The sequence below is a fragment of the Cucurbita moschata genome, unplaced genomic scaffold (assembly GCF_002738365.1).
Source record: "Cucurbita moschata cultivar Rifu unplaced genomic scaffold, Cmos_1.0 Cmo_Scf00013, whole genome shotgun sequence".
Taxonomy (NCBI): domain Eukaryota; kingdom Viridiplantae; phylum Streptophyta; class Magnoliopsida; order Cucurbitales; family Cucurbitaceae; genus Cucurbita; species Cucurbita moschata.
In genome coordinates this window covers 2,320,902-2,347,665 of record NW_019268529.1, presented here as the reverse complement: position 1 = coordinate 2,347,665, position 26,764 = coordinate 2,320,902, and the positions used below count along the sequence as shown (strand labels likewise).

General features: G+C 35.9%; 3 protein-coding genes and 1 long non-coding RNA gene across 4 annotated transcripts; 3 read left to right on the top strand and 1 right to left on the bottom strand.

The window, feature by feature from the left end:
- Positions 1-4,683: 4,683 nt before the first annotated feature.
- Positions 4,684-7,931, top strand: LOC111451845 (CBS domain-containing protein CBSX1, chloroplastic-like). The gene is made up of 8 exons (XM_023092428.1): positions 4,684-5,046; positions 5,852-5,939; positions 6,012-6,076; positions 6,247-6,295; positions 6,627-6,679; positions 7,325-7,440; positions 7,532-7,589; positions 7,671-7,931. Exons 1-8 carry the CDS (start codon positions 4,825-4,827, stop codon positions 7,743-7,745), a joined length of 726 nt encoding a protein of 241 aa, XP_022948196.1. The 5' UTR covers positions 4,684-4,824; the 3' UTR covers positions 7,746-7,931.
- A 3,448-nt stretch (positions 7,932-11,379) lies between these two features.
- Positions 11,380-12,274, bottom strand: LOC111451457 (ethylene-responsive transcription factor ERF011-like). The gene has a single exon (XM_023091892.1). It carries the CDS (start codon positions 12,028-12,030, stop codon positions 11,491-11,493), a length of 540 nt encoding a protein of 179 aa, XP_022947660.1. The 5' UTR covers positions 12,031-12,274; the 3' UTR covers positions 11,380-11,490.
- Positions 12,275-17,487: 5,213 nt separating this feature from the next.
- On the top strand, positions 17,488-18,890 carry LOC111451034. Its single transcript, XR_002711913.1, has 2 exons — positions 17,488-17,681; positions 18,518-18,890. It is a non-coding gene; the product is annotated as an uncharacterized LOC111451034 (long non-coding RNA).
- Positions 18,891-19,517: 627 nt separating this feature from the next.
- On the top strand, positions 19,518-24,969 carry LOC111451603 (soyasapogenol B glucuronide galactosyltransferase-like). Its single transcript, XM_023092075.1, is given in 8 exon segments — positions 19,518-19,582; positions 22,164-22,196; positions 22,198-22,330; positions 23,100-23,136; positions 23,139-23,409; positions 24,189-24,440; positions 24,442-24,484; positions 24,550-24,969. Coding segments are annotated over 8 exon segments (1,254 nt in total).
- The last annotated feature ends 1,795 nt before the right edge of the window (positions 24,970-26,764 follow it).

The following is a 26,764-nucleotide window of genomic DNA, read 5'->3' as shown; positions in this document are numbered from 1 at the left end:
CTCCAAGAGATGTGGGATCCTCCAATCCACTCCCTTCAGAGCCCAGCGTCCTTGTTGGCACGCTGCCTCGTGTCCACCCCCTATTTGGGGCTCAACCTTCTCGTTGGCCCGATGTGCAATCTAACAATCCACTTCCTTTAGAGTCCAATGTCCTCATTGGCGCTCGTTCCTTTCTCCAAGAGATGTGGGACTCCCCAATCCACTCCTTTTGGGGCCCAGCTTCCTTGTTGGCACGTTGTCTCGTGTCCACCCCCCATTCGAGACTCAGCCTCCTCATTGGCCTGAGTTTAATCTCACAATCCACCTCCCTTCAGGACCCAGCGTCCTCGCTAGCACTAGTTTCTTTCTCCAAAGATGAGTGATCCCCCAATCCACCCCCTACGAGGCTTAATGTTCTTGCTAGCACACCGCCTTATGTCCACCCCTTCGGAGCTCAGCCTCCTAGCTGGCACATCGCCCGATGTCTGGCTCTGATACCATTTGTAACAGCCCAAGCCCACCACTAGAAAAGATTGTTTTCTTTGAGTTTTTCGTTTCAAGTTTCCTCTCAATGTTTTTAAAATGCTATTAGAAAGAGGTTTATCTCACCCGTAGTACTCCCCATTGCCAAAATATGAACACTCCATGTGATGTCTCTCAAAGCATACCGTTGCTTCTTTTAATACCCAGTTCCACGAAAGGGTTGATCAATAAATTTTTGTCCTCAATCAATTTTCCCAACGCTTTCTTTTTGGACCATTCTACTTGAAGTAATACACAATTTTGGAAATGTTGTTACCACAAGTTTTGTTACCTTAATTTGATCCAACTTTCTTTAATAAGTACAACCATAACTTACTCTTCTATCTTTGAGCAAACGTGCAATAAACTATTATTTGAGCACCTAAATTTTACCATTCTTCATCTCAATGCACTCAAACAAAGCTTAAATAAAAGGAAAATAGAGCAATGCATGGTACTTATTGAACAACCTTTACAACAAGTGGTTGTAATGGTGAATTTAAGTCTCATGGGCCGAAAGTTGAACGCATCGCACGACCCATGTGCCAAACGGAAGCGTCAGCCGGTGGTGCGTTGAGCATGATCCATGTGTCGTCAAACTAATTGTTAGGATTGCAAGACTCAGACACACGATCAAGATGAAGAACACAAAGAATAAAAGAAAGAAGACATAAAAAAGAAATATATGTGGTAACATCGAAGTGGAAAACTCAATAGGAGCTAAAAGTTTAATATTAAAGTCCATCTTAAAAACTCAGAAACCAAGTGTTACACCTCTTGGTTTTATACCATCTCAATTTTTCAACATCAACACATTTTGTTAGCTTGACAAACACACCTACCCTGCCGAAATTAGCATTCTTGACACACTTATGAAGTCTTTGATTAACCCTCGGGTTCATTATCTAACTGTCTTGTCCGACATTTTTTTTTCGTACATATTCGACAACGACTTCAATAGATTTCACGTTGTCTTCTCCTTGACGATGTTGAACGCTACATTTCTAGATACTGTCAAGTGGGTAAACCCTAGAACCTACCGATCATTGAACTTTCACTACTCATTTCTAAAAAAGCTGACAAAAGGCCATGGAACACATCAAAGTTCAGTACAACCTTCCATTCCTAAATGTATGACAAACTGAGAGATTGAATTAGATCCTCAAAACATGCACTTGTAAGAGCATGTGTTATGAATTTTGCAGGAAGATGGGACGAGCACTTGCACCTAATAGAGTTCACCAAGCTACTATTTAGATGGCACCATTCAATGTAGCGTATGAATGAAGGTTTTCGTCCCGTATATTTGGGGAAGAAGTGGACAAATATCAGTTGTTAGGGCCAAAATCAGTTCAGCCTACGAACATAGCACAGTAAATAAAGTTGGGGATACAAATTGCAAAGAGCCCATACGCAGACTCACGCAAGACGATATTGGAGCTTTCTTCGATGACAATGTCATTCTTAAGGCTTCACCTTTGAGAGGGAAATAAAGGTTTAAGAAGAAGCGCAAGTCGTGCATGTGTCAATATTGCATAAAGAAAAATTGGGTAGTTTTGTATTTGTTTTATCCTGACGTCACATAGAGACTATTTGAAGTAGCTAACGCTTATAGAGAACCTATTAACTTATGCTACAAACCCTAAACTAAACAAACTTGGGCATGCCATCTTAAGCCAAACGTACACCAATGAACCAAAGCCGCTCGCCCGTAAAGTGTGTCACGGAATCTTGTAAACAAAGAAAGCAAAAGGAAAAGATGGAAGTGGAAGTCCAAAGAAAACACATAACACATGATGAGAAGACAAGATGGAGAAAGGGAGGAGATTGATTGACGCATAGTATGTTATTATGAAATGGAGCATTTGAATGGATTCATAATCACCCTCCTCCCACTTCCCTTGCTGGAGGGCTTGGCTTTGGAGTCCAATCAATCTATTTCCGTCGGCAGTGCTCACACACATCTCTCTGATTCGACGTTTCTGGGATTCTATGTTCTATTTGTGTACACTGTCTTCTCACGTGGCCTTCTATTTTTCCTCTCTTTCGTTTCTGTCCCCCACCTTCAAGCTCCTATCAATTTTTTTTTTTTTTTTTTAAAGATTTTATATCATACCAAATATGTATGCTTTTTAAAAAAGTTGAATATATGATTGTCGGGTTTTGAAATCGCTATTATTACATTCCCATTCCTTCTTGATAAGTGTAACGATCCATGTCAATCTCTAATAAATATTGTCATCCTTGGACTTTCTCTTTTGTGCGTACTCTCGGAGTTTTTAAAATGTGTCTACTATGGAGAGGTTTCTACATCATTATAAAGGGTGCTTCGGGGCTGAGCGTCCTCGTTGGCACTCGTTCCTTTCTCTAATTGATGTGAGACCCAAATCGAATACCCGCAGCCCCAAATCGTTGGTCCAGTCCAAAACCATAGCGATCCTTGTTGCAACCCGCGACCTGCCTACAAACCCGTGACCTGTCTCCAACCTGCTTGCAGAACCCGAGGCCCAATTATAGCTCTACCCAAAACTCAAAACCAACCCAGAAGCCCAAACGCCTTGCACTCAATACAATAGAATATCCTTATAATACTTCAGTCTTAGTGTCTAAATGAAAGACAAATAAGAATACTCACCCGCCACCCAGCCAGCGAATCGAAGCCCAGTAAGCCAGCCTACAGACGCGACCTGTGAGGCTGACTCGAATTGCTCTGCAACCCGTGCCTCAACCCAACGTCATCTGCATGACGTGGCTCGCCCTGCTGCTACCACGTTTCACCTTGCGGCACAGGTAGCCCTTGGGCTCGGCTTGACTTGGACGGCGTGGCGGCAGAGAATATTTGGTCAAATATCCTTAACAACGGCGACTTTGGCAGCTATTCGGCACGATTTTCCAATTTTAGCCCCGTTTCCACCATTACGACCCTTCCGAACCTCTTTTCAGCCCAAATTAAAGTAATTGAGGTCGTTTTAGTGCTGCATTTCACAATTATTAGTTGGATTAAAAATTAAATTGTGAAATACTAACGGTGATGAACGATGTGATAGGAAACGAATCCTAACAATCTTTGGAGCAGTCCTCGAAGAGAGGGAGCTTATCTAATAAAATTAGAAAGTACTCCGGCTAAAACCAACTAAGTAAGTGGTCTTACTATCGGATAGACTAGCAATTATGCATGTTACCGTTACATTTACGATGTATGATGATGATAATGTATGTAATTTATATATTTCAATGTATGACATACATGATGTGTTTGATGCACTTAATGACTTTATGATGAGAATGATGATTGCATGACTTTTATCTTAATATGTTGATGTTTTCCATATTAAGCATTTTATATGATAATGAGTATCATATTGCATCATGTCGGTAGATCGACCTAGGACACAACTCTAAGAGTATGAAAATAATATTAATATAAATATCCAACGAGCACGTGTTAATTAATGTAACAAACAAATAAGACTAGAGAGTTGTGTCAAAAGAGATGTTAAGATGGGAATTAGAAGGACCTCATGCATGTTGTATGTACATAAGTATAGCGATACTTCTCCTAGAGATGACGAGTGCAAACGTGCACAGTATGATGAGCATGGTGATCATGGGGAGCATGACACCAGAGGTTTTGTTGACACCGAACGTCGCTACAGACAGCTAGCTTGAAAGAGAGGGTCCAAGTATAATGCTACTGTTTACTATGAAAATACGATGATTCAAAAAACGAGAGTGGTGTTAAAAAAATACGACGACTCAAAAAATTCGATTAATTCAAATCGTACTGAGTATGTTACATGGTTGGAAAAAACCAACTCTATTTGAAAATATACATTTTTTTTACATTTAATTTAATTTTATTTCATAATTATTTAGAATCTTAAAAACAATTTAAAACTATTTTAAAGGTCATTTAATTCAGATATTTTTAAGGTTCTCCAAAAAAAAAAAATAGATATTTTTGCTCCAATAATATGAGGACGTGGACTCTTATAAAAAATGATAGTCATACAGGCAGCACCATGTCAAGCTAGATTCCTCACAGACGGTTAACCCCGTCACCCACAATTCTCAAAGCTCTCATCGCCGTCTGATCTACATCTTGGCTCTACCTGATTATAACACGTGGATCTAAACATTGACATCCAGTGCGGTGACAGCCGGTTAGGAATAAGCGGGTTTTACGTCACAGTAGATTATTATCTTCTTCCACAGTGCAAAAACTGCAAGCAAGAAAATAAAATCCCAGTCTCCTCGTTTGAACCTCACGAACTTCGGCGACTGTGGAGGGTTTGCTTTGTGTTGATTCGTGAAGCCTCTCTCATGGAGTCGATTGGCTGTAGTTTGAGTTCTTTATCGCTTGCGCAATTCAGGGCAACTAGTTTTTCGGTTCAGGAGCTGTTGTTCGGGCCTTGCCGGAGACCTTCATCGCCGATAGTTCATGCATCTGTGGCTCGGAGCTTTTCTACGTCTTGTCGATCTACGGGGCTCCGGAAATCTACTTCAATCGCCGCTAGTGGCACCTTGATGGCCAATTCTGTACCGGTGTGTGGTTCTGTTCTTAATTGTTTCTGTTGCTTTGTTTTTTTTTTCGAATACTCTTTACGAATTTACCTAATGCTTTTGAGGAATGTAGCTTGGTAGATTTTGATTAGATTTTTATGATTGAACTTCCTCCGTCATGGTGAAGAAAGCAAAAGATTGAACTAAATATTCACTATGAAAGAGCAATGCCAACTTGTAGGATAGAATCTTCTTTAAAGAAGAGATCAGATTTCATTGATGAATGAAATAAAGTCACATCACCCACGATTTTGTGCATTATAATTTTGAATAGCCTCATTAACAACGAGAAATTTGATATGAACTTGCTTCCCCTCTACAAATCTCTCAGGTTAGTGGATATGCTTAATGGAAAAAAGTGTTTCCATCTCCTTCTCTGATCCGCTCACTTAGAACTTTTTCTTGAACTAACCTTCTACAGTTTGACAAGAACACCAATTTTCTTCCATGAATTCTTTTAGCTCTACTGTGTTTTTGCTTACCTTGTGAACAAAAACATAAAATCTAAACAACTACAAGAAAAATTACTTTCTATTCTGGAAATTTTTGTATTGATTAATCCATCAACAGGGGCCTTCATAGAAAAGAAAAATTATCCTTCATTTTCTATGACATCTTGTGATCTGGTGAAGAGGTAGAAGGGACAGGTCAACATGGCCTGGAATTGAAATTTATACTCACGAGCAGTGTTCTTCTGAGTAACTGTACTCTGAATTTGTTCTCATCTTGTAATCTTTTCTTGAGTGTTAGAAATTTATTCTTCTTTCCTTAATATTTTGATATGCAGTCAAGTAATGGTGTGTACACTGTTGGTGACTTTATGACTAGGAAAGAGGAGTTACATGTTGTAAAGCCCACAACCACTGTCGAAGAAGGTAATTGGAATTTTTGGATATTTCCCCCCAGCCCTGTGGGAAATGTGGCTTATTATCTCTGTTTATGAACAGCTTTAGAAATTCTGGTGGAGAAAAGGATCACAGGATTTCCAGTAATTGATGACAATTGGAAACTGGTATCATTTCCAGACTGCTACCTAAAATGCTTAGAATTTGTGTGAATTTAGCTCATCTGAATTTCTTTTTGAGCCCTTAGACTCCTGTATCTGTATTATCAATCAAGTGTATGTTTGATTTAGATGGCTTAATATATCAATGCTCGTAATAAAAATACTTCTTGATGCAGGTTGGTGTCGTATCGGACTATGATTTGTTAGCACTAGACTCCATCTCAGGTATATCAGAACTTTCTTGTTATTGCTGATACAACTACCATTGTTTATCCCGTTTGAGAAAGATTGTTCGGTTGTCTTATCTTTGGGTGTTTGGCTATTTGTACCATCTCTTCCTATGACATGTTTTCAGGCGAATTACAGACAGCATTAATAAAGAGAGAATCTAACTTCTTGGATGTATTAATTTTTTTCCCAAATTTTTCTTTATGTTGAAAGATGCATCAGATCATTTGTTACTCATGAATTATGTTAGTCATTACTTTAACCTGAGAATATTTTTGCATAAGGTCAAGTATTTTAGATTGACAAGATTTCCGAATGTTCTAATTAGGTGGTGGAACAACGGATGGAAGCATGTTTCCTGAAGTTGACAGCACGTGGAAAGTATGCATTGACCTCCTTTTTTGGCGTTTAATTGTAGTTGTTTGCTTCATACTCTTTACTATCATTGCTCCCGATGACTTTATGTATTCAATTATTTCTTCTGAGTCTTAAAAGAAGTAGATAACATAACTTTGTGAAAAGTAGAAGGTAAGAGTCACTGTTCTAATCTACCATGTAAATAATAAAGAGCTTAGACGGAATTGGTTCAAGTCATGGTAACCACCTACCTAGAATTTAATATCCTACGAGTTAGAGAATAGTCTAGGTGTGTGCAAGCTGGTCAAAGACACTCACGGATTAGAAAAGATCACTGTTTTGGTAAGAGCCTTTATTTCAAAAAGAGCTTGAACCTTTCAGTTTCAACGACTCGGGTAATATTAGCAAAAAGCATGAGGATAAGTTCACTGGTCAAATATTTCATTTTCATGGGTCTTGGTTTGTTTTCTCATTTATGGTTGTGGTTCATTTTTCTTGCTCATGAAAATCGCTGTCGGACTGATGATCAAAACACTTATATGGCTTTGAATTCGAGTTATGGTTGATCTATTATTTCAACTCCTTCATATGGTACTAGTTTGTAGAGGACATGAAATGAAAATCTTCTGCACAAATGGTTTCTCTAATTCTAAATCATCATCCTTGTAGACATTTAATGAGGTACAAAGTCTTCTAAGTAAAACCAACGGAAAGGTGGTCGGCGATTTGATGACACCGGTGCCTCTTGTTGTTAGAGAAAATAGTGATCTTGAGGACGCTGCTAGGTTCAAACATGCTTTTTTCCTTTTTCTTTATAGTATCATATCATTTCCTTAACTTCTTCGCTTTGAACCATTTCTATTTTCTCAAATGCAGATTATTGCTTCAGACAAAGTATCGCCGCCTTCCAGTGGTAGATGCGGATGGAAAGCTGGTAAGAGATATCTATCTATTCCACTCCTCATCTGAATTATTGGTTGTTTTTGGCATCAAAATGATGAAACCTTTCATGAAGGTTGGGATTATCACAAGAGGCAATGTGGTAAGAGCTGCTCTACAGATTAAACGGGCTGAAGAAAACAGGACATGATTTTCCTATACTCAGAATCAGTCAATCTGCATGCTGTTAGGTATGAGGACTCTGAAATGCAATCATACAATTTTGGGTCATGATTGTATTAATGTACACAACACTTTGTATAAATGGATATGATCTTGTTTTAACCATAAAACTAATAAAAACTGTGTTCTTATCAAAATATACAAATTTGTGACACCTTTCACAAGTCGCAGAGATTTGGTTGATAAATGTATTTTAGTGTCAAACAAACGTTTTCTTTGACAATTTTTAGTTGTCAACAAGACAGTTTGAAACATCAAAACAAGAACAAGGACTATTCATGAGTTGGTACCTTTTAAATGTCGATATAGTTGCCGACAGACACATTTGAACTTGTTTGAATCTAAGATTGTTGAAGCAGGGACTGTTTATGATTGAAGTGATAATTTTCTACTAAAATCAAGGGTGTATAGCATAGTTACAATGTTTTCTACATATTATTCACATATGCACATATGGACTCAGGCGAGATCGTATCCCTTAGACTTGACTTTGACTAGCATACTTTCGAACAGAGTCGTATATGTACCCCCTTGACTTGTGAGTCGTATATGTACCCCCTTGACTTGAGTTTGACTAGTGTACTCTTATGCTACCAGTAGTAAGTGTACATAATATTGTATCATAACGTCATAGTGTACACGTATGTACTAATCATAACATAACAGAGAAATGTTATGAAATATTTCAATGCATGTGAACATATAATATGCATGAAATCCCTAGTTTAAAATCATGATACAAGATTTATTTTTGTTCATTTCATATGTAACGTAATTATTTTGTAACCTCATAATGTAGTATATAATATAGTATAACACTTCATAACATAGCACGATTTTCAATAACATGATGTGTGGCCATGATATTCTATAACATGACATACCTCCTCATTACAACATAACATATTCACAAGACAAAATTAATATAATAAATATACATTAAACAATCACAAAGTACGGCCACAAGGTACATACCATTCATATTTCAAGCAATTCATTCAACTAAAACTATATACTTATGCTATATGCTATGTGAAGGTGTCTTATCGTGAGAGATCTTTGAGACTCACTCTACCGCACACATTTGCTTCGAATCATGTGTTAAGCTGCTTTAACCTTCGAAAAATAACTCTATCTGCACGTATGACAAATATGATTGAAATTCGCTCTACAATGTTCTTGAAAATTACTCTGAGCATAATATGATAGAGATTTGTTCTATTACGGAACGTGGGTTTTTAAATTGATCTTGCACGCCTCCATTACTTTTTGGGAGGCCTACGCCCCAGAGAAGCTGTTTACCTAAGAATATTCTATCATTTAATTTATCGTTGAATCTATCATTTTATCCTTGTCTTTCCACAAAATTATGGGAATTAATCGATAAAAACATAAAGAAATAGAGGATGAAAATATTTTGGTCGGATGGGAAAGATGAATATGAAAAGGAGACGTTTTTTTTTGGAGAAAAGTAAAAATGGAAGAAATAGAATCTTCCGCCAATCATGGAGTAATCATCGTCCAAATCATCACAACTCCCTAAAACAGTGCTATACAGTTGTACTTCCTACACCATTTAATAATCACCTACCCCTCCACCATTTCCACATTTCTTTCCTTTTTTTTATTCTTTTCCTTTTTCTTTTATATTTACGATGTAACTCATCGGATCGTCGTGATAATTGTTATCATGGTTGTATTTATTTGTCGAGCTATGTTCGAATTGTTAGTTCTCTATTCTAATTATTAGATTACGAGTTTGGTCTGTAAATTTTTAAGATGGCTTAGTCTCTAAACCTTGAGTACAACGATCAAAATTGGACATTTGAAAAAATGACTAAAACGATAAATGTTATAATGAAATATTAATTATTAATGATTAATTTAGCTGATAAGAGTGTCAAAACATTTATTAGAACGATAATGAGAATTGAGGTTGATCAAGAACTACAATGAACTCTTTGATTCGAGTGTCATCATCGCACTAAACAAGAAAGCAAGGAGAAGAATGGCACCGAAAGCCTGGAACATGTAGGGAGCTTTTCTAGAAAGGTTCTGATTGAACAACGATAAGCGTGTAATCAAAATAAAACCCCACATTTGTCAACGACATGCATTTAAAAATTGAGTGAAACTGATCGAGGTTGTGAGATGTACCTTTCGATAGACAAAAGTGTAATTATCCACATATTTGCCGATTGTCGATAATTACTATAAAGTCAAGGATGAAAAGATAAAAATGTGACGAGTCATATGTGTAAAGAGACAAGATATGAGTTTGAGACTCGACAGAGTGAATGGTGAATTCAATTATGAAGTCGAATACGACAATGCTTCATATATTACATAAAATTCAGTTTGAGTTGAACCAAATAAAAAAAATGTCTAATAATTCAAGCTTAACCCAACCCGTACGGTTTAGATCGAGTAATTTAGACTCTTCGAGCTACAAAATTACTTAAACGCCCTTAGATTAATCTATAACGTAATATAATTCAAACGAGTATTAAATAATTTTTGTCCTATCTTAAAAGCCTTTTGGTTGAACTTACCCTTTGGCACTTTAGATTTTTTTATTTTATTTATTTCATATCAATAATTTTAAAAATATATATTTAATTTCAAATTAAGTATAAATTTAGTCATGTAGGTCTTCACCTAATTTTAGTATTAGTGCTTTTGTTTAATCTCTGAATTGTAATAAAAATAGTTTTAATAATTGCAAATTTTTTTATTTAATTATTTTAAAAAACCCTACAAGACATTTACTTATTTACTAAGATATGTATATATGTATTTTTTTTAATTATTAATAACTTTATAGGGTAAACTAAAATATTTGAAAATTGAGGGCCTAAAATAGCATTGGGAGAATAAATAAATATATTGGAATCTAAAGATGGAGAAAGTACATGAACAACGTTACAACAACATAATACAAAATGTAAAACAAATTAAAGTATATGATTATGTTATGGAACGTGTAAATTAATAGAGAAAATAAAGAAAATTATGAAATATTCGAGTTATTTTATCAATTATCGGCATCTGAAGATACAACACTTAATGTAGTAGCAATACGAACTCGACTAACTATTCAATAAACCGAGTTATGATAAGAAAGAGCATAAAAAACTGAAACGGCACAAGCACATTACTAGCCGATATTGTCTTATTTGGGCTTTCTGTTATAGGCTTCCCCTTATAAAAGGTGGTTTGTTCTCCTCCTCAACTAATGTGGGACATCACAATCCACCCCCTTCGGAGCCCAGCATCCTTACTGGCACACTGGCTCGTGTCTACCCCTTTCAGGGAACAGCCTCCTCGTTGGCACATAGTTCGGTGTCTGGTTCTAATACCATTTGTAACGGCCTAAGCACACCGCTCGCAGATATTGTCCTCTTTGTGAAAAACTCTTTACAGGTGGACTATTTAATCCTTGAATTTTGAGTTGTAAATTTTAATTTTAAGTTTAATTTCTATTTGGTTTATAAATTTGGAATTTTGATTTTAGTTTTGGATTACACATTAAAGAAAATGTAATAAGTATAACAATAATTGTAAAATTGCTTAGTTCTACAATTAAAGGTAAAAAAAATTGACATAAAATTTAAAATGGTAATTCATAATAGTAACGATAATTAAAGTTAAAGTGAATTCCTAAACGAGATTTGAAATGCAAAAATAAAGCCTGTATTTACGATTTCAAACAGTCAGGTTATCCAGGGAGTGCTAGCGCAGTCGCCGTCGGAATCTTCCGGGTCGGGCAATTTATTCAGGTCAACCCGATCGGAAAACCCGCCGGAATCAGAACGAAGCTTGGTGGGTGTCGTTGTCGTGGTCGTGGCTGGTGACGGGGAAGGAGTTTGGTGAATTTGGTCGGCGGTTCTACAGTTGTGGAAGTGGTGACGGAGAGAGGACTCGAGGGCGTCGACACGGGCGCCGACCTCGGCGGCGATCTTGCGGACGGTGGAGGCGGAGATGTCGGCAGGGAGGGGGAAGGGGCGGTCGGCGGCGGCGGTGGTGAAAAAGTCGGGAAAATTGAGACGGGCAGAGGGGCCACGGAGGTGGAAGACGGCGGTGTCGTAGGCTCGGGCGGCGGCGACGGGAGAGGAGTAGGAACCGAGCCAGATTCGGGAGCGTTTGTTGGGCTCACGAATTTCGGCGACCCATTTCCCCCACTTTCTCATCCTTATCCCTTTGTACGGTTTCGTGTTCTCCCGATTCCTCCGTTCTTCTTCTCCCCCTTTCATCTCTCTCTCTCTCTCTCCCTTTGCTGAGAACTAAAATTTAAAAAAGGATTAATTTCTGGGGCTCTGTAGAAATTCCCTCTCTCTCCGGCGGGAATTTCAATCTCTCTGTCTCTCTCTCTCTGCTTCCGGCGAGAATTTCAATCTCTCTGCCTCTCTCTCTCTGCTTCAGGCGAGAATTTCAATCTCTTTCTCTCTCTAGTTTGGGCGTGGGAGAGAGAGTGGGGGGGGGGGATTTTGATAGAATTTTTGCATGAAATATTGAGAGAATTTTGTTAGGTACAATATGTAAGCGGCCAATTAATCTTTTTTATTTTTTATTTTTATTTGATGACAAAAAAAAAATAAAAAAATAAATTATAATTGGGCTGAGAAATCCAAATTCACCGACATAATCGACTCTCCCATTTAATTATTGAAAATTAAAAATAATTAAAAGGAAAATAAATAATAAAAAGTATTATGGTTGGATTTGGTTACTCCCAAATTTTTCCAAATTCATACAAAATGGCAACAAATTTTATCACCGGATTCACGCCCATCATTCCTTTCTTTTTATTTTATTTTATTTTTTATTTTTTACTCTTCACCTTTAAAATATTTCAATAATACTTTTAAACAAAAAAAAAAAATAAAAATATATCAACTTTTAAAAAATGTCAAAAATATTTTTTTATCATTTTTATTACATTTAAAAACTAAATTTAAAAATAACATTAATATCGGTAAAGTTTTAAAATGTTTTTACGATGAGTATGTATAAAATTGAATAAATAGCTGTACATATGTGATTTTTGTTCATATTGATAATAAAAAAAAATTAATTTTTTTTAATAAAAGTTAAAATATTATGGCTACTTTTATAAGAATAATTTTTAAGTTTTTTAAAAACTTAAAAGGTATTAATAAAAAGTTTTAAAGTGAAAAGATATTTTTTAAAAATATTTTTAAAACAAAATATTAACCGTTTCTCCAAATCCAGTTAAAAAATATTTTTCAAACTTTCTTTTTTAAGTTAAAAGATATATTTTTTAAAATTTTTTAAAATTATCCATTTTTCTTATGATTTATTCCATTTTAAAAGGGACATTTCAGCTTTCATTTTCATTTTATTAACTAAAAGTCAATTTAACTATTTTCTAAAACTTCATAAACTAAATACGCGTCTATTTTGAAATTCCATATATATATATTTGTTTGTACACCTTTAATAAAACTTATTTGAATTACAAAGATCAGATAGCTAAAACAATTGAATTTAGTCTAAAAAATGGTTCGACTCAATCTAATCTAATTCACGAACACTTTTATTTTCTTTCTTTGTTGGATTTGCTTTGCCCATATTAAATATAAAATTAACGAAATAAATCTATCACCGCATTTTTGCTGCATCTATATTAAATAATTTATGCCTTTTTTATAATATAAATTAAAAAGAATAAAAAGTCTGAAAAAATCTGCCTTATCTATAAAGTTATTTACCAAAAGAAAATTGACGACAATCACTGAATTTTTTTTAATGGAAAATTTAAATTAAAATTTTAAGATTTTTTCTTCTACAAATATATTTAAATAAAAAAGAAAAAGAATAAATTAGAAGAGGAGACAGGGGTAGGTCGGTGGTCGGTGCACAGGTACTGTTCGGAATTGACTTTTACTAGAGGCAATAACGACATTGTGGAATGACACTTTTGACCTTGTTTTCTAGTAAGAGACGAAGGGCAATATAGGAACAAAAGGCCTAATGAGTGAAAGGTGGGCCCATCAATGTATATAATATTTAGGGCGGCTAATTTTATGTGCAAGACTTGGTCCCCAATAATTTTTATTTTTTATAATATTTTATTTTTTATTTTAAATAAAAATTGATTGACTGAGAAAGGCATCGTTCGGGGGTTGGAATTTCATCGTATATTATAAGGGGGATATTTTCCAATAAATATAAAATTATGTAATTACACATTTACCCTTATTTGTTTTATTATTAAATTTTTAATCCATCCATAATGAAATTTATATTTTTTTCTTAATGTACGAAATATATTATTTTAAATTGTGAAGTTTGATTACTTCTTGGATGAACATACGAGCTTTCATAAGCGTTTGGGTGTACAAACTCTTAGTTCATAAATGCTAAAACACCCAAATGAAGTTGATACGGTCCAGGAACCACCAAGATCGTGATCGAAGAAGATTTATGAGATCGAGAAATATAAATCATAATTCGAAACATCATCTTCTAACATGACATGCATAACTAACATACATGTTTACTTTACTTTCTATTTAACTTACGATCATCATTTAAATATAAAAAAGAACATTTCAACATAAGACCGAAACATTTTAGTAGTAAAACTCCTTATCTTAGCTACTAATTCAAACAAACAAGTTGTTAATTCCTATTAAAGAGATGCTGATCGAAGCCTCAATGAATGACAAATCTCACCAAGCTAAATGACGCTGAAAAATATAAGAGATGGAGATTCAAGTATAAGTATGTGGGACACGAATTGGACTGTAGAAACATTGTGTACTCGTGTGTGGTGGCCGCGTTGATCGAGACGAGCGGTAGTCTTGGTTGGTGTCGATTAGAGATATTGCTCGTGAGTGGTTGTTGCTCCAATCATATCAATCGAGGTCGGAGCGAGGAAAATCGTCAAGCTGAAAAGGAATTTAGAATAGATGGGCTAAAGTTATTGCTCCATAATTATGAAAATGACCAATACCAAAATTTAATGAAATATGGCCAATACATTTTAATGATACCAAGCTAAAGCTACAATTTTTAAAATGCATGTGTTTACAAACACACCGTCCATGGAAGGATTTAATTACAAAATTTGGAAGTACCCAAATTATAACAATAATTAATTTAAAAAAAAACTAAAAATAAAAAATTAATTACAAACTTGGCATCCTCGAGTGGTATGCACATGTCATAATTATGATCGTTATGTTATGTTGTACCATGTTGTGTTATGCCATGTTTATAAGCTATGTTGTAGTGTGACTACCATGGAGTAATAATATGTTATGATGATGATAATCTATGATGTATAAATCTCCATAGACTATGTCATGTAAGTTATGCTATGTACCGAAGATCTGAAAAGAATTATGTAAAAATAATTCACATACTCATTATGTTGTAAGTTAATGAAGGTTTGACTTGCACGTAAATTTATGCCAGGACGCGTACCTTACGAGTTACGACATTTACGTTCACCATAATGTAATGTGGACCCTTTCCCTATATGGTGTCTAGAAGCCCCTTAGCAAGTGTTAGCCTGACGAGCCAGATCCATAGGGTACGCGAGTTCACCTGGTGGGTCTATATGTGTGCGTGTGTAACGTGTGTAGGAAAGTACTACACATCCAACTTTGCTTAGACTGGAAAGCTGCCTAAGGCCATGCCATGTTTTTAAAAGGATATGTTCCATCTTATCGCATGCATTTACATTCTCGACCCCAATAGTAAGGGTATTTGAGTATTTTTTAAAATACTAAAATCACGTACTAATCTTATTTTCAGGTGAAGTTAAGGTATACATATATGCATGATGGCGTCACGATGAAGGTCATAGAACCCGTGTTAGGGTAATCGCATTTTTTCGACCGTTAGCTTAGTGAAGATCTTCGATTTGTACCTTATTGAAGGTTTTCAACCTTTGAAAAGAATTTAAGTTAATTTTAATCTTCTAAGGATTAAAGTTAATTTCAGGTATTTAAGTTAATTTCAAGTCTTGAAGTGTTCTACATATTGAGTTTTTCATGTGGGCTTGGGATTGGTTGTTTTTGGGCTCAACCCTTTTGATTGTTCTTAAGCATAAAAATCCACAGGCTTCAGGATAAGCATCATCAACCTTCAAACTACGCTGCCGGAAAATAAAGAGTTCAGAATCACCGTTCTGCCACTGTCCGCTTCCGGCCACACTCCGATCGTGGACATGTGTAGTGCTAAATGATAAAAGTCTTACATCGGCTAATTTAAGGAATGATTATGGGTTTATAATCAACGAATACTACAACGCTGATGTGAGCGCAAAACAAAGTTACGAGAGCTTATTTTCAAATTGGACAAAATCATACCATATATAAACCTATATAAATTATAAATTAATCAATAAAAGATTCTTAAAATTATAAATTAATCAATTTTAAACGTATAATATAGTTTAATATAAAAGATCCTTAAGAGGAAGTCACGTTTTCCACGTGGAAAATCTTCGAGAGAAAGTAATATATAATAAACAGATTAAATTAATTAAAATTACGTAAAAGAAACCTTAAAAGTACATTTCTCTTGGTTTTGAATGAAACGGTTAAGTATTTAAGTGAATACTAATTTATTAAATTAAATAAACACATAGATTTGATTTGTAATTTTAGAAATGAACCGTTGAAAATATAAACTAAATCACGTGTGGGGCAGAAGCATGGAAACGAAACTTGTCAGGTTTTTAGTTCTTCAAAGTTATAAAAGGCCACGTTTTTCACATGCTAAATTCACCATAAATCTGCACGTGCACCCACACCAACACCTATCTTCTCCTCACCCCTCACCAATAAAAATAAATAAATAAATTCTCGCATGGTTGAGACAATATAAGATACTACACTTTTTTTTTTATTAGAGATTTCTTACTTAGAAAGCAATAATCTTCGATAGTTATCTAAGACTAAGGATAAGAGGAGAATGTATATCAACTTTATTGATCTGAATAAAGTTTGTTGTAAGGTTAGTTATGCCTCGCCTATAATTGATTGGTTAGTAGATGCAATAGCTGGGCACGAGAAGCTAAGTTTTATGGTTGCTTGCTCTATGTACCATACGATCCAATCACACTACGGACAATCATTCCCACAAGTAATGATCCTAGGGTTCAACTTGTTGCCTTAAACAAACCTTGACTCATCTTCAAAGAATGCATTGAGTTACTGGATCAAATAGAAAGTTAAAAGAAAAATTGTTGAAACCAACTCTAACTAGTGAGAAAACTTGTGAACCAAACTTGAATTGAAAAGAAAAACCACGAACCAATCAAAGCAAAGTTGAATTGGGTTGAACTACTGGGAGCGAACTGAACCAGGCATTGGACCGGTTGAACCAATTCCGCTTTGCATCCCCCTAAATCTCATTTTTCTTCTTATTCTTCATCAGAAATTGGGTGTTTGTACAATGGATCTGAGTGTGGCATGGCTTTTGCAAGGACGAATGACGACTGATCACGATGGCAATGAGACGACGCATGCTGTTGACAACCAAAGACTTGTGACGGGGTGAACACAATTGTATCAGAGGGTTAGTTTAAAACTATATTTTTAATTTTTAATTTTTAATTTTTTTTTTTAAGTTTAAGGTATTTTGATTTTTTTTTTAAATTTTACTAGTATTTTTAAGAAAAAGTAGAAAGTTAATTATTTTTTAATTTTTATAATACCAAAGTATTTATAATTGAATGGGTTTTAAGCTCAAATTTCAGAACCCTACGTCCGAAGAACGAGTAACCCGCGACCCGAAATCGTTGAGAAACAGCGAGGGTATAAGCCCTGATTCGAAGCTCATAAACAGATTCTAATAACCAGTTTCGATTCAGAATGCTCGGTCGAAGTAGGTTCCTCTCGTTCCCCATGGTAATTGGCGCTGTTATGTAAGTTCTCTTCCCCAACTTTCATCACTTCCTTTAATCAATCAATTCGAGACTACAATCTGCAGAATCCCAATTTTTTGTTTTTCTTGAAATAGATCCTGATGTTCAAATTGCTATATGAAAATTGATTCACAATTTTATTTTCTTGCCGTTTATCTCCTGAATGAATTGCCTCGTATGGTCTTCTTGATTACGGCACCCGAAATTATAGGACCAGGAAGTAGTTTCTACGATCAGCAGGGGAGACGTCTCTTTGATTAAATACAATACAACTAAGCAAATCTTGTTTTCTTTCCTCTCAAATCTTGTTTTCCATTGTTGCCTTGTGGATTTTAGGTTTTAGTTTGATTATCCATCTCCAAATTAATGTCCGATTTGAAAGAACTGAAGCATATTGAAAGGGTTGGAGTTCTTGGTATCAGCCTACCGACCCATAATTTAAGTTACTGAGATGATATTTGGAAGTCAGAACATTCAAAAGTTTCAAGAATTTGAGAAACTTTCTAAATTCTTTCAGCCATTACTAGTTAATGGAGTTCATATAGTTTTTCTCCCCTGTAATTCAGGAACAATGTCTCAGGATCCAAAAATTTGATAATGCAAGTTTATGGAGGCTGGAAAATAAGAAAAATTCTCGTTTCCAAACTTTTATACGAAAATTTTCTGTTTACAATTGACTTACTGTTGTAGCATGAGTTTATGAATCATGGGATTTCTTCTGGGAAAGTTTAGTATAACATTTAAGCTCTCGTTGAGTTTTGGGCTGGAATTTAAACATTGTTTCTGAGTGATAAATTAGTTGAGCATCTGAATAGACTCTGGAATATATGTTGCAGCATTGGTGTTGTCTCTGGGAAAGCAATATTTGGGCCACCTCTTGATGAATACTGGAGAAAGAAGCTGGATGAAGAGGCAAACGCAAAGGATTCAGGTACTACTACTCAAGTTAGCATAGGTCAGGATAGTCATGTTTAGCGACATGAATAGGCAGAGATTGGATAAATATTGTTGCTGAAACAATGGTTAAATGCATAATCTTACATGGATATTTAAGAATGGGTTCGGGACATACGACCTTACTTGAATAGGATCTGCTCTATAGGTTGCACGTTTGTAACTTTGAGTTCTAAGAATTGGGTACCAAAGGTTTTGCAAAGGATGCCTTCTTTTATATGGATTATATGCACACAAAAATGGGAGTTCATGTCATGAGTGATGATCGTCTTTTCATTATCTCTTACTTATGCATCGAAGGTTAGTAAATTGAAGTAAAGCCTGCAAAAACTTTAGAACAAAACAATACATGCAGGCTCTGGCTTCCCATCAAAGATAGAAAAGGGTGGGATTTGGTATCAGGGTGGATAAGGAACGGTTTCATGATATGGAGGATATAGACTGCAATAAGGCTGGATTCTTCCTGCGTTCTTCGAGTTTTTGAAGAGAAGAAAAAAGAAGACGTTAAGAAACTGGGCAGGGAATTTTGAGTTTGACTAGGCATGAAGGTTAAATTATCGATTATTTTTAGGTCTCCTGTCGAGGACGGGGGAGGGAAGGTTTTCCCGCCTTGTCGCCATAGATATTCTCATTTTCCCTCATTTTTTCAATTCTTACATCAATTTTCTTTCTCACCAACCAAACAAGATTCAAATGTTTAAGTTAAAATATAAAATTCCCCCTCAAAACTTAATAATAATAAATAAAAAATCGCAAAATACGAAATGGATCAACCAAGTATTCGTTTCTTACCAATTTGGTAATGCACATATTTTCTTTCTTTTCCCTCCCACTCGTTGTCTTCAAAATTATGACAAATTATCTTCTTGTCTCTCTTTTTGCATGTTAAACTCAAACGAATGTGTTGACTCACACTCGACAAGAAACGATGTCCTGATAGTCTCTTGGTAATTTCATAATTCTCCCTTCTTCTTGTTATATTCTATGTACCTTTATTGATGGGATAGCTTTGGAGATTAGAGAATAGAAGGAGAGTAAGAGAGTATTAAAGAAGAGACAAAAAGAACAGGAAGATAGGAAAGCTTTAGGTCTAGGTTAAAATCGAAGATAGAGAGAAAGAGAAATGAAAGGTGTTAATGGGATGTAGATAAACGGTTTTCATTTATATACTAATACTAAGCATTTTTATATATAAAAATAATTAAGATTACCAGTATTTATGCTAATTTTGAAAGTTGGATGATATTTTCAAAATAAGGTACTAACTGTTTCTGTCTATATCCTAATTAAGGCTCTTTTATTATTATTTTTAAAATTTGATGGTATTTACAAAACTTTTGAAAATGGTAAAGTATTTCTTAAATTTTAAAGATTTTTCTTTTTTAAATTTATTTTATGGGTATGGTTTATAATTTACCCATTTTTAAAATTTTAAAACTACTTATTTTTTTTCCTTTTTTACTTTTTATTTCATTTTATTAGTTTAAAAAATTTATTAGTTGATAGGAATCCATTATATTTAATTTCATGGGCTTTTTATATTGAATTTGTATTTAAATGTTAAATATTTTAATAAATTAATTTTTTTAAATAAATAAATAAATCTACAACAATACTAATTTTTTTAAAAACCCTATTCTTCTCCCTACGTATATCAATACACAGCAGAGAGAAGAATAGGGTTTAAAAAAAAATTAAATATACGTAGTAAAAATTACCGAACTTTTGATAAATAACTAAAATTGATATTTAACACAATACACTAGACAATAAAAAGAGGGTTTTTAAGTGTAATGACCCGTGTGAGCTTCGAGGGGGGTAGATTGTGAGATCCCACGTCGACTGGAGAGATAATGAGTGCTAGCGTGGATGTAGGGCCCTGAAGGGATAGATTGTGAGATTCTACATTAGTTAGGGAGGAGAACGATACGTTCTTTATAAGAGTATGAAAACTTCTCTCTAACAAACGCGGTTTAAAACTTTGATGGAGATCCCACATCGACTGGAGAGATAAACGAGTGATAGCGTGGACGTGGGGCCTTGAAAAGGGTGGATTGTGAGATTCCACATCGGTTAGGGAAGTGAAAAATATATTATTTATAAGGATGTGAAAACCTCTACCTAACATTTTAAAACTTAGATGAATGGGAAGTCTGAAAGGAAAAATCCAAAGATAACATAATCTAGTCGGAAAGGAAAAACCCAAAGATAACAATATCAGTCTGAAAGAAAAAACCCAAATACGACAAAATCTCGATAAGTTTAGGCTGTTCATTAAGTATTATACTAAAAATTCCAAACTTTTTACGAATAACTAAAATTGATATTTAACACAGTAGAGGAAGAATAATAGAGTAATAATAATAATAAAAAAAAAATAGGCATGCATACTAAAAGTTACCTAACTTTTTAGAATAGCTAAAATTGATATTTAATACACTAGCGGGAGAATAATAGGGTTTTAATGAAAAAGTATTTATACATGCTAAAACTTACCTAACTTTTGACAATAGCTAAATTTGATATTTAATACAATATCGAAGAAGTAGAGCTGCTACCATATGCATGACGTGACCTTTTTATACAAATACGTTCATTTAAAGTAATTCATAAAACGATGTCATAGACTTAAACGTTTGCATCAAAAGCACCATGGTCTTCAATGCAATGTCACCGAGTGTCTTACCTTTACTTAAAATGTAAGAATAACGCAATGCTTGAGTATTCTAAGAAATATTCAGTAAATGACTCCATTATTGGAATCGGGGAAAGCAAACACACAAAATGATGGGACCAAAACCGTCTTCTCTTAGATGGCTTTTCAGTCCGGACAAATTGGATGTGTAGTACTTCTCTACACACGACCCACACGTGTGAGAGTGAGCTCACCAGGTGGGTTCAAACACTCCCTGGGCTTGCTGGTCGGACTAGCACTCTCTGGGCTGTTGTCGGACACCCAGAGGGAATAACAACCGTCATAGCATCATGGTAAACATGATGGTCATTTCCCTCTCAGAGTGTACGCATCCATACTCATAAATGAAATACTTCATAAATGAAAAGTATTTTGATGCACGTGAACATACAATTATGCATGAGGTCTCCCTATTTTCATTGTAGCATAATAAATCATGCAAGACAACCCTTATTTTTTTTGTCACATATTACACTCGATAGTATGCATACATAAACTCTCATAAAATCATTTTATTCATAATAGTTTTGAAGAGCGGATACAATTTTTTAAAAGAGTAGATTTATAAGTTATGAGAAAAATTGAAAGGATAAGAGCTTATTTAATTAATTAATTATTTATTTATTTATATATAGTTATGTCCGACCAATGCCTGCTGTTCCGACAAAACATTTTGTTCATATTTTAATATTTAAAATCCTAGTTTTTTTTTATGTATGTCTCCAATGAACAACAACTAAGTTCTTCAATCACTTCATTGACCATCTCTTCTTCCTCATCATCATGCTCCCTGAAAATCATCAACTCAACGTTGTTTTCCTTCTATTTGTCAGCCATGGCCATCTGATCCCCATGGTCGATGTCACCCACCGTCGCGGGCGTTGCTGTCACCATCGTCACCACCGTCGCGAACGCCGCCCTCTTCCACAGCAAAATCCACCGCCACTCCATGTCGGGCTGCCATATCCGCATCCACACAATTCCATGGCCGGCCCTAGAGGTTGTACTATTTGTCCTACTTATAATATTTTGATTTGTAAATAGTCTGTGTTCTCAAAAGTTTTGAATGTGATATCTACTTTTACTAGAAGATGCTTTTTAAAAACCTTGAGGGAAAACCTGAAAGAGAAAGTTGAAAGAGGACAATATCTACAAGTGGTGGGCTTGGGCTATAACAAATGATATAAGAGCCAGATATCGAGTGATCTGCTGGTGAAAAGGCTGTTCCCCGAAGGGGTAGACATGAGGCGGTGTGTCAGTAAGGACGCTGGGCCCCGAAAGGAGTAAATTTGGTGGTCCCATATCGATTGGAGAAAGGAACGAGTGTCAACAAGGACGCTGAGCCGTGAACGGGGTGGATTGTGATATCCCACATTGGTTGAGGAGGAAAACGAAACACCCTTTACAAGGGTGTGGAAACCTTTCCCTAGAAGACGCTTTTTAAAAACCTTAAGGGGAAGCCCGAAAGAGAAAGTCCAAACAGGATAATATCTACTAGTGGTGGGCTTGAGATATTACAAATGATATCAGAGCCAGACACTGGACGATGTGCCAGCGAGAAGGCTGTTCCTCGAAAGGGTAGACACGAGGCGGTGTACTAGTGAGGACGCTGGGTCTCGGAGGGGGTAGATTTGATTGGGGTCCCACATCGATTAGAAAAGAACGAGTGCTAACGAGAACACTGGATCCTGAATGGGGTGGATTGTGATATCCCATATTGGTTGGGAAGGAAAACGAAACATCCTTTGTTGGTGTGGAAAGCGACTGAGGTTGCCGCCCAGCTTGGAATCCGGCGGCTTGCTTTCAACGCTCCGGTTTCTTGGCTTACTGTGGTGAGCAATGTGTTAAAGAACACAAGCCTCATCTTGAAGTGCAATCCGACGATGATAAGTTCCAACTTCCGGGGTTGCCAGATTTTGTAGAGATGAGGAGGTCTCAGTTGCCAAGTTGGATCACCAACCCCAATGAATTCTCACTATTTCTTGGTGTCTGTAAGGAATCAGAGAAACGATGTTATGGAATGTTGATGAACAGCTTTTACGAATTGGAAAATCCGTATGAACAACACTTCAATAAGGTATAATCTCCACTAAAACTCTACTATTAACTTTTAATCATGCAACACCCCAGTCCACTATTAATCGATATTGTTCTCGTTAAATTTTTCTTTTTGAACTTCCTTTCAAGATTTTTAAAACCTGCTGGGGAGAGATTCCCACACCTTTATAAAGAATGCTTTAATTTTCTCTCCAACCGATATGAGATTTTCTCTCTGGAATTCTTTGTCTTCTCTCATCAATGTGAGACCCTCTAATCTACCTCTTTTGAGGCCTAGTATCCTATTGGGACACCATCTCTTGTCTATCCCCTTTGGGGCTAAACCTCTTCGGCACTCGTTCCCTTCAATTGATGTGGGACCCTCCAATCCACCCCTTTTAGGGCTCAACGTTCTTGCTGGCACACTGCCTCTTGTTCACCCCCCTTTGAGGCCTAGTGTCCTTGCTAGCAAACCGTCTCTTGTCCATTCCCCTTCGAGACTCAGCGTCCTTGTTGGCACACTACTTCCTGTCCACCCCCTTAAGGGCTCAACGTCTTGGCTGGCACACTGCCTCTTGTCTACCCTCTTTCGAGGCTCAACCTCCTCACAGGCACGTCGTTTGGTGTCTAGCTTTGATACCATTTGTAAAGGCCCAAGCCATTTGTAACAGCTCAAATCCACCCCTAATAGATATTCTCTCTTCGGGCTTCCTTACAAGGTTTTAAAACACACTGTTAGGGAGAGGTTTCCACACGTTTATAAAGAATATTTCGTTCTCCTCTTCAGCCGTTGAGGAATCTCGGTTATCTTTTTTACCGGCAATAGGGATCAAAACATGGAGCATAGGGCCAGTTTCATTGTTGGCAAACAAGGAAGCTGAAGATAAAGAATCTAGAGGAGGAAACCCCAACATTGAAACCACTAACTTACTCCAATGGCTAAACACCAAACAACCCAATTCAGTTTTGTACATTAGCTTTGGAAGCTTAATCCGTGTGAAACCCCAGCAGATTTCAGAGATCGCACACGCCGTTGAAGAATCTGCTCACAATTTCATCTGGGTCATAATAAAAAAAAACAACGACCACGACCACGAAGAAGCAGCAACTAATTCAGGTTTACCAAAAGGGTTTGAGGAAAATATGATTAAAACCAAGAGGGGTTTAGTAATAAGGGGCTAGGCTCCACAGTTGATGATTTTGGAGCATGAAGCTGTGGGAGGATTTGTGACTCATTGTGGTTGGAACTCAATTCTAGAAGGTGTAAGCTCAGGCTTGCCAATGATCACATGGCCAATGTCTGCTGAGCAATTTTACAATGAGAAGTTGATTGATGTGCTGAAGATTGGGGTCGGAGTTGGATCCAGAAAGTGGTGGAATTTGGGAGAAGAGAGATCACAAGAGATGGTTACGAGGGAAGATATTGGAAAGGCTGTGGCTTTGTTGATGGGTACAAGCGGTGAGGCAGTGGAGATGAGGAGGAGGGCTAGAGACATGGGAGAGGCAGCAAAGAGAGCTGTGAGTTGTGGTGGTTCGTCTCATATGAACTTGGTCTCTTTGGTTAAAGAGCTTCAAACAATGAAACTTAATTGTGGGGTGTGATATGAATCTTTGGATCAATAAAGTTGCATTGATTTGAACGAGTTATGAATTATATGTAAATGAAAAAAATTAACCCATCAATTTGGCCACGATGTCTGATATTTAGGAACGATTGTGACATAAATTTAATCGTAAATTCACCTAAACTAGTGAAGGTCTACTTAGCATATGGAAGGAGCTCCCGTTGGCCTATAGGTTAAAAGGGAGATCTCAAAATCGAAATTAAGTGGTTAAAGCTAGCCTACGTCCAACATGCAAAGAGGGGCAAAGGAATTATATACAACTTTAACCTCAAAAAGATCTCTTGTCTAAATCTCTTGCATAGTCTAAGTCAACGTAGAGAAATATTCCTAAAGTGTTGATGTCTTGAAATACCTTAGTATATCCATTTGGTTGCCTTCGAGTAACGTGGACACCTTCTGATTTGTGCCCACAAGAGCTTACTGTCCCAGTTGTACATCTTTAATTACATACAATTCATCTGTATTCACATCCAATGGAATCAAGCATCCCTAAGTTTGTCAAATCCCCATTTATCAAGAATGTTTATTATAATCACCCACTTTTTTATAACCTCAATTGAATCTATTTTTCGTCTAATGGACTTTCATGTAATTCGGCACGGATTTATATAAAAGATAGCATAAGATATATCTCGACTCCTATAGCTTCACAACTCGTACATGCTCTCGACTCCTATAGTATCTAGGTCATATCGACTCACCCAAGCTCATCTTAATGAATTTATCTCCTCCAAGCTCCTCCTTACTCATAGTCTAGCTCTTTGGAGATTATAATTAGATCATAGGGGCTCATCTTCTCTCATAATCTAACTCGTTGGAACTCATAATTCCTCATCATCTAACTCATTGGAGCTCGTTGTTTGCTCATCATCTAACTCCTTGGAGCTAACCATTCCTTATAATCTAGTTCATTGAAGTTCCTTCCATTCATGCGTCCTAGTTGTCGAGCTCTCTGAAGCTCATCTATCTTATTAGAATTTCTCAGAGTTGGATAACTTAGTTAGATCTTTACTATCCATACAAATTATTTGTGTGCTTGATATCTAGGGTATGATTTCTCTTTTCAATCATCTTTATCATTAGATGCTATGTGGACGCCATTTTGATCGTTCACGGTTAAGGATAAGCTAGCAAATCCCTAACCATCCCCATGTGATTGAAGAATCATATCACCTCATAGCACAAATTATTAAATTACTCTGTGAGCTCGTCTTAACAATTCACAGTTGAGGATAAGCTAGTAAACCCCTAACTACCCCGCATAATCATATCATATCACAATTCACAAAAAGCACTATGTGGGCTCCATCTTGACGGCTTATTATTAATGATAAGCTACCAAATCACTAACCACTCTTGCATAGTCAATAATCCTATCATTTTATATCATAATTATTAAAATACCAACTAAGTGAATCATGGGTCAAGGGTAGAATAAACTAACAAATCTCTAACGGTACTCACATAAGTACATAATTATATAAAAAAAATGTAAATCACAATCAATCGACGACGCTGTTTTTTTGAAAAAGTATATTTATTTTTTCGGGACCTCTCACGTACTTAATCCAAAAATACATATATCTAAGTAGTTGAACTAACTATAATCAATAAGAACATTAATTATTCCATTCAAATACTTTACAAACATGAACAGTCACAAACAAAACATAAGCACAATTCAGTATTATTATAATATATTTATCTCATTTGAATTTCCTCTTCCTTTTCAAATATATAAATATAAAAAAACACTAAATTTCTTATTATAA

Bases quoted from the DNA above. Each gene is read 5' to 3' on its own strand.
- LOC111451845 (XM_023092428.1), top strand. From the start codon at position 4,825: ATGGAGTCGATTGGCTGTAGTTTGAGTTCTTTATCGCTTGCGCAATTC. The intron at 5,047-5,851 runs GTGTGTGGTTCT...TTTGATATGCAG, and splicing joins TGATGGCCAATTCTGTACCG to TCAAGTAATGGTGTGTACAC. The intron at 6,077-6,246 runs GTATCATTTCCA...TTCTTGATGCAG, and splicing joins TTGATGACAATTGGAAACTG to GTTGGTGTCGTATCGGACTA.
- LOC111451457 (XM_023091892.1), bottom strand. From the start codon at position 12,030: ATGAAAGGGGGAGAAGAAGAACGGAGGAATCGGGAGAACACGAAACCG.